This window comes from Brienomyrus brachyistius, chromosome 1, assembly GCF_023856365.1.
Source record: "Brienomyrus brachyistius isolate T26 chromosome 1, BBRACH_0.4, whole genome shotgun sequence".
NCBI lineage: Eukaryota > Metazoa > Chordata > Actinopteri > Osteoglossiformes > Mormyridae > Brienomyrus > Brienomyrus brachyistius.
Window position 1 is genome coordinate 25004435 of NC_064533.1, and position 21120 is coordinate 25025554.

The 21120-nt window shown below is 41.9% G+C and overlaps 2 protein-coding genes across 2 annotated transcripts in view; one reads left to right on the forward strand and one right to left on the reverse strand.

The window, feature by feature from the left end:
* Positions 1-13364, forward strand: part of LOC125738199 (LYR motif-containing protein 4A) — a 41076-nt gene extending 27712 nt beyond the window's left edge. Inside the window, exon 3 of the mRNA XM_049006901.1 lies at positions 12964-13364. Within this exon, the coding sequence (XP_048862858.1) occupies positions 12964-13035 (72 nt within the window). The 3' untranslated portion in view covers positions 13036-13364. The remainder of the gene's footprint in view (positions 1-12963) is intronic.
* A 2565-nt stretch (positions 13365-15929) lies between these two features.
* On the reverse strand, positions 15930-18029 carry ppp1r3g (protein phosphatase 1 regulatory subunit 3G). Its single transcript, XM_049006890.1, has one exon. The coding sequence runs from the start codon at positions 17536-17538 to the stop codon at positions 16690-16692; it is 849 nt and encodes a 282-aa protein (XP_048862847.1). The 5' UTR covers positions 17539-18029; the 3' UTR covers positions 15930-16689.
* Between the last annotated feature and the right edge of the window lie 3091 nt (positions 18030-21120).

Sequence of the window (21120 nt, forward strand, 5' to 3'; positions counted from 1 at the left end):
AGTAAAAGTAATCTAACGATACCCATGGGGAATGTGTTCCTGCACGTTCCATCACCATGCAGAAAAGAATTTCTCTACTGGATATTGAAATGGGGAATACGGCAGAAGGTACGGTACAATGAAACGTGGGTTGTAGGCGAATCAGTCGTGGTCCAGAACGGGCCGGTCGAAATGTACATTATCCCAAATGTCAACAAAGTCGGCCGCTCTTGTTCCTCTTCCTGTGGGGGGATGAGGATATTTTTGAGTTCGTCAAGGAATGTTAGTGAACGGGGAGTGTTTTAGGGACCGAATTGTGCTTGGTGATGTATGACCTCACGCATTTCCTCCATGTTGCCCTTGGACGTTGACAATGGCACAATTGCCAATGATGTTCCTCTCCCACCTCCCGCCTGCTCTTCTGCAGGTTGCACCCTGCCTCACCAATCCCGTTGAAGCCCTCTTACAAAAAAAAGGGAGAATGAGCATATCAGACAAACGGCCTACATACAGGAACACTGAGATGCATGGTGACTTGTCTATGCAGAGCACTGAGAGGAAGCTGCACTGAGATGCATGGTGACTTATCTATGCAGAGCACTGAGAGGATGCTGCATGGAGATGCATGGTGACTTGCAAATATCCTACCCTACGCCGTACGCTGTATTCTGGGGCGGCTGCTTAGGGCCCAGCTGCCCACTAGGGTCCCAGAAAGGGTCAGTTCTGCAGAACAAGTATAATTTTTAATGGTAGAGAATGGTGAGCAAAATAGTAATTAAGAAAATCCCCTTAAATATTGTGTTTTGGTGGAATGCGGCTTTAAGCATTCGATACCGTCCCCCAGGTTAGATTCTCTGCATTTGTGTTTATCACTCCAGCTCATTAGTCTTTCAGCGTGTTACTTTATTCTGGATGATTACGGTCTAGCATCCTAAGATTAGTCTATGGAGTAACTTAATGTCCTCCTGTGCATATTTTATCAGTGATCATCTGGAATTTTCTGACCCCCCTCCCCCCCGCCGGTTGATTGTAATGGGACTATCCAAAAAAAGAAGGTTTTATTGCATTCCTAGTGGATAAGTGTACCCAGTGGGCCATAAATTGTAGGTGTACTATTCTCCTTCTATATGTTATTGAGGATGACAAATGTGCTTACAGTTTAGCAATTAGGTGTCCAGCACCGAAGTTTAATGTTAAGCTTATATCAGGGACAGCTGTTGGTCGGTACTGTGAGCGGGTATTTCAGAATATTACTGCTCGTCTTTACAGTAATGAAGTAGGTTTGGAAGTGTTGAAGCCAGTTTTTTGGTTTGTTAATTGAATCGCACCGGTTGGGTATACATTTGTTTAGATTGTGTGTGTGTGTGTGTGTCATTTTATTTGAACTTTCGTAGAATGCAAAATATCCATATTATGGCGGTTAAGTATATTTTGTTGTTTAGCAAAGCTTTCAGCGAAAGCAACATCAGTCTTTGAAGGAGCAGGGCAGAGGTGAAAAGTTAAAATCCAGACCAAGATATGGTTTCAACTAGGGCTGGGTGATATATCGGGTTTTTACGATATATCGATATATTTTCATACAAGATATATGATGAGATAATATCGTTTATATCGATATAGTTTGTTGGTTTAAAATTATATTCATAGCGCCATCACTTCGCCTATTTCTCCTCACCTCTGTCTCTTACAAAACTGTGCCCTGCCCTGCCCCGCCCCTCTTCAAACATAACCCACCCCACCCACTCACTCACTCACAAGTCCTGCATGCAGCGACAACATGGAGACAGGCACAGACACGAGGCAAGCTAGCGAAGAAGAGCTGGGGGCTATTTCACGAAGCAGGATTTCTTGTTTAGCCGCATAACTTGTCAGATTTAAGGTAGTCTGAGCTACATTTAAGTGGACGATTATATAGTCCATTTAGCCCAGATTACTATAAATCCAACAAGTTATCCGGCTAAGCAAGAAATCCTGCTTAGTGAAATATCTCCCTGGTTGGTAAAATAATATACGCCGGTGTTCTAGCGTTTCATCCTAACCTATGGAAACGTCCTGCCTTTGGGTGCTGCACATGCACTCAATGAAATCAAGCCCCTTTTCTCATGCTTGAAGAACCACCCATGGATCTATCGTACCTTGCGTTGGAGTCATGACTTATTTCTGTGTTTTCAATGTATATCATATATTGTATATCACGGTTCAGCTAAAAATATCGAGATATCATTTTCGGTCCATATTGCCCAGCCCTAGTTTCAACCCACTAGTTGAAACTAAAAAGTCACAGTCACAGAGTACTCAACTGGTTGGTTGGAACAACCAAGTGACATCACTTTACCGACCTTGAAATTTGAACTGGTGCCCTTCCCATCACAAGCACGTCTGGGGCGTAGGAACTGGGGGGGACATGTGCCGGTCGATATTTAATTTGGATTCATACATTCACACCAATAAATAGACCTTTGTATTAAAAATATTAAGATGTGTCCCCCCTTAAAATCAAACTTTCTCCTAAACTGCTAAGCATTGTACCCTAACCAAGTCAGCCACACACAAGTGCCCGCACACACAAGTGCTTGGACACAGAGCTAACAGAAGGCAGCGTTTTGTGAATTCTGACAGTTGAACTTGTTTGGTTTTGTTTTATTTTTCTTTATTTTTCCCTCGATAGGGAGATACGTCACATCCGATAATTCTTTGAGGCTGGCTACTTGCCCCAGCTACAGACTCTTGGATCATGGGGTTTCGCCACAGCTTCAGAAAGCTGAGCAAGCATGAAATTTTGATGATTCCTTAATGGAAAGCATTCAGGGGCTGGGATGCAGCTCTTTCCCGGCGGGGAACATTAAATCCATGCCACTGTGTCCCCAGCTGCTAACCTGCACCGCGCTGAGCTGCAGCAGCGTGTCATCAGCCTGTAATTGGACCATTCTGCTTGATACCGCGCTGACATATATGCTGTGTTAGCCAGGCCATGGGAGAGCATGTCTGGACACAGAGTGTATGTTAGGCCAGCCATTAGTGACATGGTTTTGCATGTTTTCCTGTCGATTTTTTCACAGTATTCCGGTTTTTTGGAGACTGCACTCATGTATAGTACATAACTATACAAATAACACTTTAACAAGGTCTTTTTTCTTGTAGTATAAATGAAATCAAATTTTGAATGATGTCAAACAACAACAAATTTCTGAAACTCTGTCTATTTTCTATTGTTTTTGAGATGACCTAAAAATACAGGGAACCTAATCTCACTCAATCCTCATGTAAACTAACAGAGAACTTTCATTAAATTTACCAGAATTCACTAAATCCAGAGCAATTTAGAGTACTTATTTATGAACTGGACTGAGTGAGTTTTGAAAATTTGCTTCTCAAAGCAGGTACATAATACGTGTTCTCCACTCCATGTGTTGGTGTGGCTTCCTTACAGCTGCTCTGCTTTTCAACGACAGTCCAAAGACACATGTTTTGGTGGATTGGTGTCTCTAGATCGGTCATAGTGTGGGATTGTTTGGCATCTCAAATACAGTGTCACTGCCTCATGCCCTGTGCACATTGTAATCCTTCACTGGATAAGCAGTTACAGAACATGGATAGATGGATAATCCAGTGGAACTGCACTGTTGGAAGCCGCCACACGGACTTACGGGCTGAATTAAATGATGGAACACACAATATTACCGATGACACAATGAAGACTGAAGTGGACGAGCTTACTGGAGGGTTTATTTAGTTTTTGAGCATGAGATAAAGACTTTCTAACTAATGGCTTAAGTACTTTGAAATATAGCTAAACAAGCAAGAAGAACCGTCTTCAGTAAATGATTTGAATAGTTCCAGTAAATACAAATAACATCAGCTAGCTATCGGCAAGATCGTCAGGAATTCTGATACGTATATTATTTGTCAAAATAACGTTTTAATTACCGTAATGTTTTAAATATACAGCATAGTATGGTTTTATATAAAAACCTACGTTTTTTTTTAAACATGAGCGTAACAGAGTGTTCCTTTCAGTATATTTTTATTAACGGTATACCGTGACCCTGTCTGGAATGCACCACATATGGCATGTATATTATGACATGGTGTGATTATTTATATATATTATTTTATGTTGTGTCACCCAGCCACTGGCTGATACATACTTTACAGGGGTGCAGGCCTCCGTGCTACATTTACGTTTCACCCAGTCCCTTATTACAATAAGGCGTATAAATGGCCTTTGATATGGTCACAGAATGGTAAAGCCTGTTTGCAGCACTGGTTGCTATTTCTAGATTATGTAGAGCTCCTGCAGGGTGGATGTTATGTTTTCATTGGCTGTTTTACAATAGAAGTGATTGAATCAAATATGGATTTATACCAGGTCACTTACAGAGTGGCATCACATTGCTGTCAGTCAGGATAGAAAGTGAAACATAGACAAACTCCAAAAATGATAGCAAGTTACCGTGCACTGTACATAAAGATATTTTGGCATTATATAAAAACGCATTTTGTATTGTGAACAGCACCATTTGATTTTTATCTCATCATCTGCGGTTTGGGTCACAGTCACCCTTCTGTGAGTCTGTACCACATGAGATAGCCTTCATTCACATCTCGCACTAATGAGTCTTGGCCGGCCAAGACCCTGTTGGTGATTAATGGTTTTTCCCTCATCAGGTCACTCTGACCACGGCTGACCATGAACCCCTCCCCCCCCCCAAGCCTTGCCAGTCCAAAATACTCTGAGCCAGTCTCCTGGCCATAACGATTTGGCCATTCTCACTCAGATCTTCATCCTTGTCCATTTCATCTGCATTGAACATGTCAACTATTGGTACCGAATGTTAGCTTGCTGTTTAAAATATCCCAGAACTTGACGTTTGTCATTTTAGCCAAGATAGTCAACATTATTTGCTTCAAATGGGGGTAGTAGTGATGTACATAGAGAGACAGAGCAAGTTGTCAGTCTGTGCTGTTATTCCTGATGTAATTCTTGTAAAACATTGATGTGCTTTTAAGAGGGACTTTCCAAAATATCTTCAGGCTTCAAATGAGCATAAATATGAATATCTTATATGATCAAAGTGCGATACTAATCAGGCTTTGGACATCTGTGACAGTTACATTTTTAAAATAATGAAGGAGACTGACATCATCTAGACTTTGCTTTTACAGATCTGTGTGTTATTGCCAAAAAAAATAAAAATTTTGTATTCTCCGTCACCATTGTTATATGCAGTGGCTAGATTAACCGACATGATCAATAAACAATGGCTGAAATTGGTAGAAATAGACCCTTTAAAGCAATAAAAACAGTTAAATTGGAACTATGTAGTCTCAATGCTAGTGATCTCTGTGCTGGAGAATTCTCACATTGTACCTGAATTTTAAGAGCATTTGTTCATAGCCTATAGCAGGGTAAGGAATTTCTAAGTAGTTTTCAATTGGTAACTGATATTTTCTAATCATACTAAATCTTGTGCCTATTTCAGTAACCTTTTCCTAAAAACGTAATGGAAATAAAACTTTATTTAATAATGTTCTGCAGGATTACAGAGAAGATTCACTGTTCAGTAATTCTAGAGGCGCATATTTAATAAAATGTTATTGTTCTATATCCCTGCTATCTTTAGTACTGGAGGGTGTGGTGATGTCTTATACTGAATAGCCTCAGAGAAACACTGATGAAAGCAGAAAATTACCATCTCCCAAGCAAACACGTAATTACTTTCCCTACCAGTGTTTTATCATCATCTCAGATCTTTCGTTTTCATGTTCATTCATTTTTTTATTTTTTTTTTGTGCCCGCTCTGTAGGGGGTGCTGTAGCCTCACACCCATACGGTTGCAGGTATGATTCTCCCTGCCTTGGCTTTCATCTAGGTACCCTGAAATCCCACAGAAGTCCAAAGACATGCACCTAGACGAGGCAAGTCAATGTCTCTAAATTGCCATTGGCTTGTGGCATGTTTGTGCCCTGCAATGGATGGGTATCCGTTCTGGGCCTCCCCGGCTTCCTGCCCGCGTTCCCGAGGCCCAGAATGTTTATGACATGTTCCAGGACGGATATCTGTTTTAATCAGCATCAGAAGGAAATCACCATCCCTGATACTGGCATTGCTGTAGCTAACAGGAAGGATTTTCCGTGACCCATAAAATCCGGGCCCAGGTTCTGTTGCCAGCCAGTACAGCAGCTCTTATAGCTGTTGATGTTGACAAGTGCAGCTTTGTATGCATTTCGGCTTTGGCCAGTGCCTGAACCGGATGAGGTTCTCGCCTCTTTGCCACTCGAGGTGCCCGCTGGTTGCTGCACTCTGGCAGCATGTGATCTGTCACATGAAATGCAGCCAAACCTGGATTACATTTGTCACTAAGTGGCTGCTTTTTGGTCTGTGGACATCATCAGGTAACACAGGATGGCTACAAATGGCATCCCAAATTAAGGATTATGGCTCTGTGTTTGATTAGAGATGCCTTTCGTTCTTCTTCCATAACCATTTACCCAGTACAAGTTCGTGGTGAGCTTAAAGCATATAACAGTAACACAGGGCATGAGACAGGGGACACCCTGGATGGGATACCTGACCATCACAAGGCATATATACTCATTGCTTTGGACCATGGGAGAAAACCAGAGGACTTTGAGGAAATCTATGCAAACAGAGGGGGCAAATGCAAACTCTACATATACAAAGCAGGATTCAAAACCTGAGGCTGCATGCACCACCGCAAGCACCACCGCATGCACCACTGTATACCACCTCTGCAGTAACCTTACAGGATATTCACAGTAGCAGCTTGGAGTAAATGGATTTGTTTATGATACAGATTACCTGTACACTAAACATTATAGTCATCCATTGACTACAGGCAACAACAGACCAATCCATCCATCTATCCATCCATCCATCCTGTAACCACTAGTCCTGTTCAGGATTGTCAGGGTGTATTCCAGGCAGGACATCATTTCAGGCTCCCTATCATTTTTGTGGAATTATATTTCATACAAAAGCACTTGTTTAGGGGTCCTGTAATTTATGCAGATATTTGAACTCATACTGCTGGATGAGAGGTCTTGTATTAGACGTTAGTTGCAGAGAGCTACATGGAAATATTTTGGGGCAGTCTATGCATGCTGCAATTCCACTGGCAGGCGATGCATGGGATGAATTACTTTCCCACAACTGCCGACAGTGAGACGGAAATGAGTGTCTTTCTTGCTATATTTTAGGTGCGGCTACTATACGGTTTTCATGCTTTACGTCTCTTGCATAGTTGGGTTGCTGTATTTTTAGGCTTCATAGTCACTCCAGCGATGCTCAGATGTACGTAGGACTCAGAGACCCTTTAAGGCGGAATTCCCCATAGTGTGCCGACATGCTGTTTTGTGTTTGATCCAAGGAACCAAAACTCAGACACTCATGAGAAGTGACCAGGAGGTTGACTTCCTATTTTAACCTGTGCTTATTAGTAACATAAGAGTAATTTTTGAGGGATCCTGGTGTTGTATATTTGCTGCAGTTTTTCCAGTATTTCCTTCTATGGTTCCAAATCCAAGTCTGATCACCTTATTTATGGCTGTCTTGTAATAATGTGCTGCATAAATAGCTTACCACATACTCTTAGCTGAGGTTGCGGCACTAATGTTATTGATTAGAAATTCATATGAAAATATCAGATTAATAACAGCCTACTAATAGCTTGTTTACCTGATGAATGGCTAGGAATTATTTATTTAGTTATTTATGGAAATTACTCTGACAATTGCACTGGTTAACACAGAACACATAGAGCTTTTAAAATGCACAGCCTTCCTTAGGTTAGAATAAGAAAAAAACACAAGTGGGATTAATCAATCGTTTTACGAGATATTTCACTTGTAGTATTCTTAGCTTCGTCATTAAGATCTTGGCGGTTTTAGCAGTATAATAGATTTTTTTTTCTGGCTCTTACCCACGCAGCCCAACCTACAATGAGTCCTGCATAGTTTCCATGTCAAAATAAGGCTGTACTTGTCAAAAGTGTACCTAAGAATCGGCAGGCTGAAACCACAGTGAGGAAGTCTAAGATGCCGAGGAAGAAGAGAATGATAGGGCACCGTAGTTTCATGTTAATCCCAGTGAATCCTGTGCTATTACATCTTGGAGTTACAAGAGTCTGGTGGTTAAGATCGTGCATTGACGACGTACACAGTAATAACATCCGGAAGCGGGAAGCACCATTCATTTTACTGTTTGTTTGGTAGTAATGTTGCGCATGCGGGGGTGGCGGGGGCCAGGAATATATAGCGCCGCGCCCAGATTTCTGCTCCTGCCGCAGCGATTAAAAGGAGCTACACGCTTGAGAACTGCAGAGTCCCGCGCTCCGCTTCTCCAGTGACATCATACATAAAATAAATGTATAAAATTTTAGCGATGCAGTATCGTGGACTTAAGGGTTGTAGGTACGAGTGACAGCGGTTTAACCGGCATGTGTTCCGTTTGTGGCGTTATACTGCCCCCTGCTGAGACTGCGGGAAAACACATAAGTTACCGCGGCTGTTGTTTCTGTTTTTCCTTGACGCGTTGCGTAACTAATAAGGCAGGTTTTTTGTTTCACGATAATTTGTTAACACTAATTTCTTATTTCTAAGCAGAATTAGTTAGACTCTTCATTTTCCACTTGTGTGTTTTCAAATCAATTATTACTGGTTGTTACCTAATAGTACAAAACAATTCAATTGATTAGATGTTCAACAAACAGACAAGAAGTTACGATCACATCTTTTTTTGTAATTAATTTCTGTAACCGTTCGTTTATTTTGAAGTACAAAAAGACCTTATACATTACAACACTGTCTTTAAAATGTAAACTGTTCAGCTTTGCTAAAATAAGTTTTTTAAGAAGAATGATGTATGACCTGAAGCAGTATGGTCAATTTTAGTGTGCATTTTCTATACAGAGACGTTAAGAGGACAAAAAAAAAAATTAATTGCTTATCTTGGTCAGAATGCATTGGGCTCAAGACAGGGCTACTCCCTGGAGCAGATGTCAGTCCATCACAAGAAAAAAAAACTCACACAAAGTTAAGAATGTATTACCGAAGAAAAATCTTCGCGAAGTTAACTCTGCAGTGTAAGTATGAGCAGGGTAGGGAAAAAAGGCCAATCAGTTCTACTCATTCAATGGCACCTGATTCCCCGGCATGAGCCAGAGCATTTAGGCTGCAGCAGTGCACCATGGGAATCGGCCACTCTGGAATGGACTCCCTTCCTGAGGTGATGTCCTTCTCTCGTCTGGGCAGCTGTTTCCCAGTCTGAGGCGCCGAAGCATCTGTCTCCTCCACCAGTTGGGAGGGTGAATAGAGACCTTTCGGGGGACACAGATGTGTGCCTGTCACCACTGCTTTTGTGACGACTGTCATCTGGGAAACGTGGTGGAGGATGAAGGGTCATATACTTGGTCTATTTCAAGGGCCCCTGGAGTATTGAATATATTTCCTTAGTTTTTTTTAATGAAATAATGCATAGCACATTGGAATGCTTCTATTCACACGTCCCATCCTGCTCTGCTTTGAGACACAAATGCAGACTTGAGCACAGGGGCAGGCTGTATATCCAGCACCCGTTTCAGAGGCGGAGGCTGGCTGGTTAAGGGCCCAGTAGACACGTGCCAAACACAGGATTTGAACCAGCAGCCTTCTAATCAAAAGCACAGTATGTGACCACAGACCACCCTAGCATCCCAGGGTGTCCTCAGCCGGTCCATAATCAGACTGATCTATGCTGTCTGTGTTTTGCAATGAAGAGCAGCTCTCCAAGATGTGTCTGGGTTTCATTTGCTCGTCTTGCCTGATCTCCAGGAAAATGACATGAGGCCCATAGCCAGGAAAAATCTTCATGGGTTGTCCGGCAACGCTAGCAATAGGCCCCCCTCAGTAGATGTCACCGATATGGGGGGTGGGGTTTAAACCCGTACTTGTACTACCTGTCCTTGTGCTTGAAAGGCATTCTTTGTTTTGGGCGTTAATAGCGGCAAACTCTCGATACGTGTTGGAAGCTGAAGTTTGAATGACCTCCCTGTTTGAAAGCAATGCCGGCAGTTCCTGTTCCAGGCCCCGCTGCGGAAACCTCCGAGTATGGGCCCGCAGTTTCCTGGGTTTGGTCCAGCCATGCTATAAAGGGGTCCTGCTACCTGGATTTTCACCCGGTGGAGCATCCAGGAAGCTGCAGGAAATTGATGAAGGGTTTCTGTCAGCATGAGAGCATGAAAGAGCCCTTGTGTGAATGAAGAGAATGGCGTACCACGAGTACCCAGCCCATTCCAGAGCCACCAGCACATTTACAGGCTTGCTGCTAAGTACAGAGGTGTCCGGAGGGCCGGATGTGGGAAAACTCAGCCCACTGGCCACAGAATATCCCACCATGGGAGAAAATGACTCATGTGCGGCTGCTGTGATTGTTTTCCAAAATTAGCGAGTGGCAGCGGCAGGTACCCAGGCGGGTGAAGGAGGTTCTAGTGACCGTGGACAGTGATAGGAAGATCTGAAAGGCAACCAAGGGGAAAGAGGAACTTATTCTGAGAATAAAATGTGAATCAGACTCCGTGGCCCCATTTCTGAACATCCTGCCTGGGCTGAGAGATTCTGGCCGTCCATCTGCTTGATTTTGGGAGATGTGCGCCGTTTGTGATTCAGAGGTTTTTTTTGTGTCATTTTAGGTAAATGATGTAAGCTTGTGCTACAGAGGCGTCAGTCGTATAAATATGGAAATAAGATATGAGTTTGCATAGTTCTTGGTTGTACCTACACCGTGATTCTACGAAGAAACTGAAAAATCGCAATTTCGTCTCATGTGTGTGAAATGACAATAAAGTTAATCGACTTAATGTTTGTCTGTAATTTAGTTAGTATGTCACTGTTTGGGCTCTATCCCATTTGGAGTGTACCCCTCTTGTGCATGCATTAGGATATGATCCGATGGATGGATGGATATGATGGATGCATATGATAGATGGATGGATGGATGGATGGGCTTTCAAGTCCCACATTCACAAGGTTTTTGTTCGGCTGTAAAAACCATATAAAACCGTAAGCGACTTGCTTTTTTCTTCCTCTTGGACATTTTGACTACACCTTCCCGGCCACCCTGTTCCTACTGCCATTATTTCTCACACAGCCGGGAAATGCTCTTCAACCTGGGATAATCATCCTCCCTCAAACAATAAAACACACCGTACATAATACACTCTGCTAGCAGTCTAGACCTACATAGTCTAGACCTACATGTTTGTTGCCAGCATGGCTGCAGTATACTATTTCCCTCTAATGGCACCAATTACAGTCATACATGTGTGTTAGTGAAAAATCCATCCATCCATCTACCCATCTAACTGCTTATTTTGGGTTGGATCATATGGGGGCTGGGAATCTATCCCATGCAACACAGGGTACAAGGCTGGGGTACAAGTGATATAAAGTCTGTGTAAATAAACAGTGGTCTTCTGCTTTTTGTGATCAGCACACGTTATGAGACAACAAACAAGCCTGTACTTGGTCATCCACCTCCTGGGCGAGATGAGCACTGAACTCCCCCAAACAGCAGGGGGCTCTCTTCTCTGAGTTCTCCCGCAGAGTGTCTTTAAAAACCAACTGGCTCTTAATCCTGTTTGTCAAAGGAAAACGCACGTTACTATGGTGATATAGCTGAAGGTACAGAAATACAGGTGTAAGAAAAGATTTAATAAGAATGTGACAAAGAGAAGCGTGAAATGTCAAACTAAGAAGCAAATGTTAACAAAACCAGTGAGGTGAGAGCTTCTCACAATGTTGGAATTAGATTAGATTCTTCCCATTTTGTCATTCATTATCTTTATCATTGGAGAGGTTGTTTCATTATGTATTGCCCTGGGCCCACGGTCTCAGGCCACTTCCATGGAGGACCATGTGAACTCTGGTTTTCAGATTTACATTCTCATGATGATTTGACCACGTCTGGACTTACTAGCTATTCAGTATATTTTAGTCATATGTAAACACATTTCATGCAAGCTGACAGTAACTAGTAGCTAATTTATGCCTTAAATATTATAGGCTAAATATCATTTTAGAATGCAATAGTAATGCAAAAACCAGACACGGCACAGCGCTTTGGCGTACAGTACTATGTGCTTAAGCACCTGTCGCGATTATTTTTTTTTTCATCAGAGAATATGTGCATTGTGTGTTTTTGCTGTAGGAACCTTTTATCCATATATTTTGACAGGAGTTCTTGCACTCGGTTTGAGAAATATATGTAAGACACGATAAATATTCTCAGATGAATCGGTATCTGAGTCCTTATGGTCATTATTTCAAATCCCCAGAATAATCATGTTACTGTTGGGCACTGGAGCAAGGCCCTTAACCCCAAAAACTGCTCCGGAGGATGCCGGATAAATGACGCTCTGACCCCAAGCTTTGCTCTTACCTATGCTTCTGTCTCCTAGGAGAACAGGATGGAAAAGCCAAAGAATTCTTATATAGCTGTACTCACTAGTACAAATGGCAAATAAAAGTCTTCTTCAGTGTTAATCCACAGTGAAAGGGCAGAGAGTAAACTTTATCAGTTTCCAGTTGGTGGACTTATTTATTACATCAGACATATTCATCCAGGGCTTGACCTCATCTGATGCAACAGCAAGCTCTGCCAGATATGGGTTACAAGCCGCCACTGGACTCGATTGCAGTTTCCCTGAACGTCAGCAACAGAAACCTAACGAATGCTAATCTGATGTGAAATTTTAAGGTCTGAAGTAATTACATAGAATTCTGTACCTCCTGCACTTTACATTTGATTGTTGCTGAACACATTTATTCAACTGAAGCTGCCCACAGAAATGTCCAGAACAAAGTCTGGTTGCAGTTTTATTGTAGATACATGCTTGAACTTTTCCAGGATTATGTATTCTTCATGTTTGCTCAAGTAAGAAGGATCTTGAAGTTTCTACATTAAGGATTCATTGTCTTCTCTGGCAGGTAGCCATTGGCAAGCTGTACAGTACTCAGAAGATCGTAATGGAAGCCGAAGGGATGAAGAAAGCCTCCTGAATGAAGGGAGAGAATGTAGACAGAATGACAGAAGAGGATGTTGACTGGTCACTTCCAGGAAGTGTCATTGGCTTGTAGTGGTCTTCACAGGATACTGGCAGAGGGGATGGGTTGGTGCCCTCCAGTGGCAATTAAGGTTATTACCAGTCATTTTCCACCCAGGCCACAGCCGTGTAGTGGGGTACCCACCTACAGTATATGGTATGTGCAGATTTCATCCCACTGTCATAACATTTTTTTGCTTTACTTTTGAAAAGTATTTTTGTCATTGTATGTATTTTGCCATTTGAAATGGTTGAAGAATTGCCAAAATAAAGATTGTGTTTTCATTACTGTGTGAATGCACTTCATACAATTACCTCAGACACTTTTTTCAGATGCGTTTGACTGATGTTGGTCACACACACACTATATTTGCAAAAGTGTTGGGACACCTGCCCATCAGACCTACAGGAACTTTCATGACATCCCATTCTAAATCCATAGGCATCAATATGGAGTTGGACCCCTCTTTGTAGTCATAACAGCTGACACTCTTCTGGGAAGGCTTCCCACAATTTTATCCAGTGTGTCTCCCTTCACTGGGACTAAGGGGCCTAGACCAACCCCTGAAACAACCCCACCCCATTATCCCTCCTGCACCAAACTTTACAGTTGGCTCAATGAAGTCAGGCAGGTAATGTTCTCCTGGCATCTGCCAAACCCAGACTCGTCCATCAGACTGCCAGGCATAGAATTTGTCCCTCCACAGAACACATTTCCACTGCTCCAGAGTCCAGTGGTGGTAAGCTCTACACCACTCCATCCACTCCGCACTTGGTGATGTAAGGCTTGCATGCAGCTGCTCAGCCATAAAAGCCTATTCCATGGTGCCCAGATTTTGTGCTGGAGTTAATGGCAGAAGAAACTTAGAACTCTACAGATATCAGGTCAGCAGAGCTTTGGCAACTTTTACACATTACATGCCTGAGCACTCGGTGACCCAATTCTGTTACTTTACATGGTCTGCCACTTTGTGGCTGAGTTTCAGTTGTTCCTAAATGCTTCCTCTTTGCAATACCTGCACTTACAGTTGGCTGTGGAATATTTAGCAGGGAAGAAGTTTGAACTGACTTATTGCAAAGGTGGCATCCTAAGGCAGTACGATGCCTGAATTCACTGAGCTCTTTAGAACGACCCATTTTTTCAGAAATGTTTGTAAACCTGACTGCATGGCTGGGTGCTTGATTTTATACAACTGAGGCAATGGGACTGAATGAAACACCTGAATTCAATGGTTAAGAGGCGTGTCCCAGTACTTTTGTCCATATAGTGTAGACTTAAATCACAAAACAGAAATCATGGTCCTCTTGATTAAGAAGAATACATACGTATGACTTCTGTTTAATAATATATTTCTAAGGGTTTTAATTATAAATTTATTGGAATGCGGTTCAGTATCACCTCTATATTTTTTACAGTGGTGGGTTTGCTACAACTCTCCTCCTGTAGAGTGTCTGTCGGAGGTATTTCACAATGCAAAGCATCTAAAAATACTTATTGAACCGTGACAGACCAATGAGCATGTAAGGGTCATGTTTCTCAATGCTTGCCAAGAGCTTTGGCTCACGTCTGCAAGGGTCACCGCGGACAAAATGTATTAGCATATGTGATTAAGCATGTTTAGACATGCTGAACAGACAAGTTCTCTGGTGTTATGTTAAATAGATTCATATTATGCATGAAGAATTCAACCAGAAGTTGAATGGGGTGCATGAGTTACATTAGATCAGGGCTCTTCAATACTGGCATTCGATTTCAAATCCAGGCCTTGTTTTCAGTTCTTCCAGGTAGTTAGTTTAATAATTACTGATTCTGACTGGTCAGAGGCTTCACACCTGACTCCCAGGTAAAGGAAGGCTGGAAAACCAGCAGTGCTGAGACCTGGAGGACCGCGATTTGAATAGACCTGCACTAGATCTTCAGCAGCAATCCTAGGCAGCTGTGTTTTACAGTTAAATCCATAGTGATGACAGTAAATGTCTGTCTCCAAAAAACCTGAAGTTGCCTGTAAAAATCAGAGAAGACCAAAAAAATGTGTTCGAACCTGAGAACAAAAATGGCTCCTTTTGAGGGCCCAGGTGCCCCTGTTTGATCACCGACTTGGAAAAGATTCTCACTTTGTCACAGTCTTGATGCTGCACATTTACTGGGTAAGCGATAGTAGTTTTACTGGTTTGAAAGTGTCAGGTAAAAACCCATCCATCCTTCCATTCATTTTCCAGCCTCCAACCTGCTCAGGATTGGGGGACTGGACTTTACCACCAGCCACACAGGGCACGTGTATATTACCATTAACTTGGGAAGTTTACATTACATTTAATTTTCCCCAAAAGTGTGCTATCTATATCCTTGGAATCCAACTATACATAAGCTTAGCACTGAGTAAAAGAGACAACAGGATGTTATTGATGTTATATGCAACAAACAAAGCAGTCTGTGCATTTTCTGTTTACCTGAAAAACTGTTTGAGTTGATTAATGCAGGGGCGTCAGAAGCATTTTGAATGTGGGGGGGGGCACACTGGCATAAAACAAATATTTTATATTAAATGTGGGGGGGTCCAAACGAATGATTATGAAATGTGAGGGGAACACGTCCCCCTCAGATTTAACGTCGGCGATGCCCTTGGATTAAAGCTTAATACCAAGCAGATGTATGTGCGTGACGTCACACCGAATGTGAGCTGCTTGTATTCATTGGCACTAAAATACATCAAAAACCCTGCTGACGGACATGTTTGCCTAGCAGTGATTTCAGCTTTTTTAATGTTTTGTTATTTGGGGGAGGGGGTATTTAAGAGACCCACTTACACACAGTTAACTCCCAAATGCACTGAATGAAATCCCTGCACCGAAGGTCAAACTTTTATTTACAGTATACATGGCAAACAGAACCTATCTCTTTGGACTTCGGCACCGAGGTAGAAAAAGATGACATGCAAGGGGAAAACGTGGATACCAGATACCAGTATGAACTAGCATATGCTGTGAATAATAGTAAAGATGCAGCATGGATTGTTGACAGAAAAACGATTCAGCTGATTTTTTTTATTGAAAGAAAAAGTAAAATAACCTAATTATTTTCGTAACATTTTGATTACTTTGTAATCTTTATCTTCTTTTAAGTGTAAATTAAACCCCCAGTAAACTGGCAGTGGGAATAGATCTGGCCAGTTCTAGGGTGACAAGCTGCGCTTTAAGCCCAAAAACAGAGTAACGTCTCCTTTACTTTGACGTGATTAATTAAAACAGCCCAAACTCACTTGCGTGAATATAACTGAAGCATTTATTTCTCTTGATGAATAGAATTCGATATGCAAGCATTAGGAACCGGGGAACAGATGAAAATCACTCATCAGGCAATAAAATATCACATATCTAGTTGTATGTAATGCCTTGTTCTTCCAGCATTAAAAGGCAACCCTAAATGAATATATACTTTCGTCATTTAAATTTCCATTCTTTTCGGTTTTATATTTCAATTCGTGTCGCAACACACACCTTGCAGCAGATATTTTTTTTGCATTTTTGATAGGAGTAGCTCAGGATAACACAACCGCACATACCACTTGCTTTTATTTCAGAGGATATACGTTTATGGAACGCCTTTCCCTTAGGTAGCATTGAATGCTGCCGTTTCATTGCTGGTGGTGCAGTGATACTTCAAGGTGTAGTTGTGCCCCTCGTTGTTGTCCCAGAACTCACCCTGATCAGTCTTTGAATAAACCGCAAAGTGCACCGAGGAGCCGGCCTCCAAAAAGGGGGGCGTGTACATGGTGAAGGAGAAGCGCTGGTAGGTGCCAGCCGAGTCCTCCACTGGCACTGCTATGGCCTGTGCATCCACAAAGGACAGCCAGTCGTTGAAGGTGTACCTCACCCCGACTTCCTTCTTATATCCAGCACCAGCAGACACCTTGATTAGCCCCTTCACGTCAAACATCGTGACGGTCACCTTTTCCAGCGACACCTGTCGCTGCTTCACAAGGCTCTCAAAATCCTTACACTCCGCTGGCATCTTGAAAGTGGGCACCAAGCGATCCATGGTCAAGGTGGAGCCCAGTTTCTCGCACACGTCCCGCAGGTCTTTGTCAGGTTCACGGGCGAAGTTTTGCAGCCTGGAGAAGACCTTGGAGGGGATCTTTGGGTCTTCAGTGGCGCTGAAGTGCTTCACGCTGGCCAGGCTGAGTCCCAGCGCGTCTGCGAACTTAACTTTCTTTCGGCAGCTTTGCGAAATTTCATTAAAGAGAGTGGCTTGTTCTGGGTAAGCAGGCAGAGACTTCGCTCTCCGTCTGTCTTTGAAGAACATCTCGTCTTCCAAGTCCATGAAAGTGTCCTCGGTCTGCTCTTCATTTTCTGCTGTTCCATCCACTCCGTCTACTTGACTGGGACCCGCTGTAGGCTGGGCTGGTTGCTCAGAGCCCCTTTGGGTTATCGAGTTAGGCAAGGTGCTGTGATCATCCATGCCGGTCTGATTTTCCAGTAAACAGATGATCCAACGGACCGAGGTTAACAAAAACTGCCGTATGAACTTGGGATCAGAGGTATTTCTGTAGTGCGTCACAGCAACGTAATATACGAATAGTAAGATACATATGTACTCAAAAACTCATCGTGACGACTTTTGCAAAATGGGAGACTCTCCCATAGTCAATCATTATAAAAATGTATGTTCAATATTTACATATCAGCAACCGTTATGCCAGATGTTTCTCTTTCCCATAGAAAGAATATGTGCGTATATATGCATATAGGAAAAAAAATCAGATAATCAGCTTCCATACCTAAAATTTATTTGAAGTAACTTGGTGAAGAAGAAATTTCAGGAAATTTGATGTTTGGCTTGCAGTGCGACGATCTTGCAACCAGCCAGATACACAAAAGCAGCAAAATCTGAACATGCTTTACCTGCACACGATTTGTGACTGAAGTGCTTCACTTGGGATTTACCTGAATATCATGAAAAGGGAATAGGAACATTTTGTTGATTATTAACTTTATTGTAAATAAAAGAGAGTGCCTGTTGTGACGGAGAGTTACACAAGGGTTTGTACTAATAACCAGCAGATAGAACTGAAGGTCTTCGTTCCCCGAGTGACGCAATGCGTTAGATCTGTACACGACCAGTTATGTAATCTGTGTAATCTGTCAAACCAAGTTTGGCCACATTTAATAAATACACTTTTATAATTCCAATATTTAATAGGTCTGCTTATAGTCGTAAAAAGCGCCACATCCCTTACGACTTGTTGAAAACCCAGTGCTGGCAGAAAGATCTTTCTACATTTAATCCTAAAGAAAGCAGAGTCCCTACGTGAAAAGGTCAATTAATTGTAAATTCAATTTCTCTCAGTGATTATCAGCCATATTCCTATATTTGTAATTGCACTTGTTTAGATTAGTCCAGCGAACATGGAGCGCCCATTAACAATTAAATAAACTGCAGTATTATATTCATTTTCAAGATGATACCGGGGTGTATGAAAGAATATAGTTCGATTTGACTGCCAAATTCTCCTGTCCACCGTGTTAAGCACTCGAGCCAGCAGGCTTCGAAGCTCTCCCCCCTTGGCTATATTTAACGAGAAGCACAGTCTGCTCTCAGTGGCCCTGCAGTTTTCAGGGTTTTGGACCCAAAACATCCCTCCTGAATCCCTAATGCCATCATCACTGCTCGCCGTTTCTCTTACCTCTTCGGTCACATTCACCTCCGGCCATTTTCCTTGCCCTTTTAGATGTGCAAACCTCACGCCAGATGTCAGAACGACTCCATCTAGGTGTCATGGCATTTAGACCTGTAAAGCTTAAACTCTCCATGACTGAACTCACCCAATTCCCGGTCAGACGATCGCCACACCTAATACTGATCATCTTCTTCCTAACATTCATATAGCTGAAAGCACATCTGCTTGCTAACCACCCACCACATACCTACCATCCCCAGACCACCCTCGTCTAAGTTTTGCCCAACTATCAAGTTAAAAGGTTTTAAATAATATCATCTGTCCCTCTAGCTAAGTCAGACACCTTGTAGTGAACCATTCTGTACGTCATCTATCCTGCATAGTGGCCTATATACTTTAAACAGTACAGAAAAAAATAACAATGCAACAAACGACAGCAAAAGAAACGCTGGTAAGTTCAACAACTAAACATGCAATTATCACACTACTTGTGCAATATAAACACGAATAGAAAAATTAACCAACAGTAAGTGCACTTCAGGTAGAATCGTTGGTTTGGACGCTGGGGCGGGCTCACTGAATTTCTAAATTTTCCACAATACGATTATTTGTGTGCATGTTTGTGTGTTTAAAATGTGCTATTTGCCCCTCACGTGTACTCACATTGAACGAAATGTGTGTATATGCAGAAACTGTTTTTCTTTTCAAGTAGGCCTACAAATACTTTACCTGTCTTTAAAATATAAATTGGAATAAGAGGGAAAACATTGACATTACTAACCTAGGTTCAATTAAGACACGTTAAATTGAACCCAGTTCACAATTTTTATTCTTACGGGACATCACAAATTGCGAACTGGGTAATGTTTGCTGAACTCATCTAATTAAATCAGAAATTCGTAGCGGTAATTCTTACGTGCATTTCAGTGCATAATTACGCGGCCACCATTCCCCCACATACCAAGCCAAAGCATTATAAGCCGAATGGTAATTACGGCATTACGATTTAAGCACTAACCCTTGGGTTTGCATTCTTGGCATTCTGGCTGCCGGGGTGTTTCTAAAGAATCACTGAAAATGATGTTTTTACACACAACCTTTCCCCCCCCCGCATTTTACAGGGGTCAGACGTCTACCAAGAAAATACTTTAAAATGCTTGTATATTTCAAGTTTTAAAGTTGTAACTTTTTTTTTTTTTTTTTTTTACATTTTTGCTGCCTCGTAACATTTAAGGAATCACATTCAAAATTTTACACAAACTACCTACACGGTTCTCCTATTAAATGGCACAGGTTTTATCTCTGTATCACAGACAGACAATGAATAGCCTCAAACAACCACATTTTATTTATATATATATATATATATATATATATATATATATATATATATATATATATATATATATATATATATATAAAATGTGCAACTGTGCACCAGTTTTAATAGCTTTTTACCCATCCATCCATCCTCTACTGCTTTTCCGGGTCGGGTCACGGGGACAGCAGTCTAAGCAGCGAAACCCAGACTTCTTTCTCAAATTTCTTTTTTCCTTACAAATCTGAGTGTCTTTCTTACAGGGTGCTCTTTCTTCACATATGAAAGACTAAACTGAGCAATCGCAAAGTGAGTTATGTCATTTGTACCTCATACCTCATTTGAGAAACAGACTTTGTTACAATGTTCCCATGCTACACTCATCGCTGGTTTCCCCAACATAACACGCAGATTTTTACAAGCATCATTCAGATTACTGCTGAATACAAGGTAATTAACAGCAATATGTGATAAACAAAAAGAGGATCACTGTCAATATCAACATAGAAATGACAATTACCAAATTTTACACATTTTCATTAAAATGTAGAAAAATGACAAAGGAAAAAGCAAACACTTTTTTCCCATTTTAAATTTGTACTAGTTTGCGAAACATCAGGGCTGTCTGGGGGATTCTATGCAGGAACATTACTGTGTCCCTTTGAATAACTGACCCCATTTAACAACTCTTTTTGGTCTCCATTACAAGCGCACAGGACAGAATTTATTCAAGTAAGAATTATTTAGACAACTATTTCACAACAAAAAAAATCGACAAAGACCTAATATAGTGTTAATGAATATTTGTCGATCTCATGATGTCAGCCGTGGAGTTTGACCAATGACGGTAGCACATGACCTTGAGAGAACCATCATCTGTTTGGGTCTGACTCGGTACCATGTGACCGGCGGCCGGCGAGCCATGAGCCTGCGGGTGTTCATGCGAGAAAGACATCTAACGTGCCAAATGTCTTCACAAAGCACCCCCAGGCTGTCTGAAATTGACTGGCCATAACAGACACACAAAACAAGAACAACAAAAAAG

What these genes read in the sequence shown, in the direction of transcription:
- ppp1r3g (XM_049006890.1), bottom strand. Translation starts at nt 17,538, where the DNA reads ATGGATGATCACAGCACCTTGCCTAACTCGATAACCCAAAGGGGCTCT.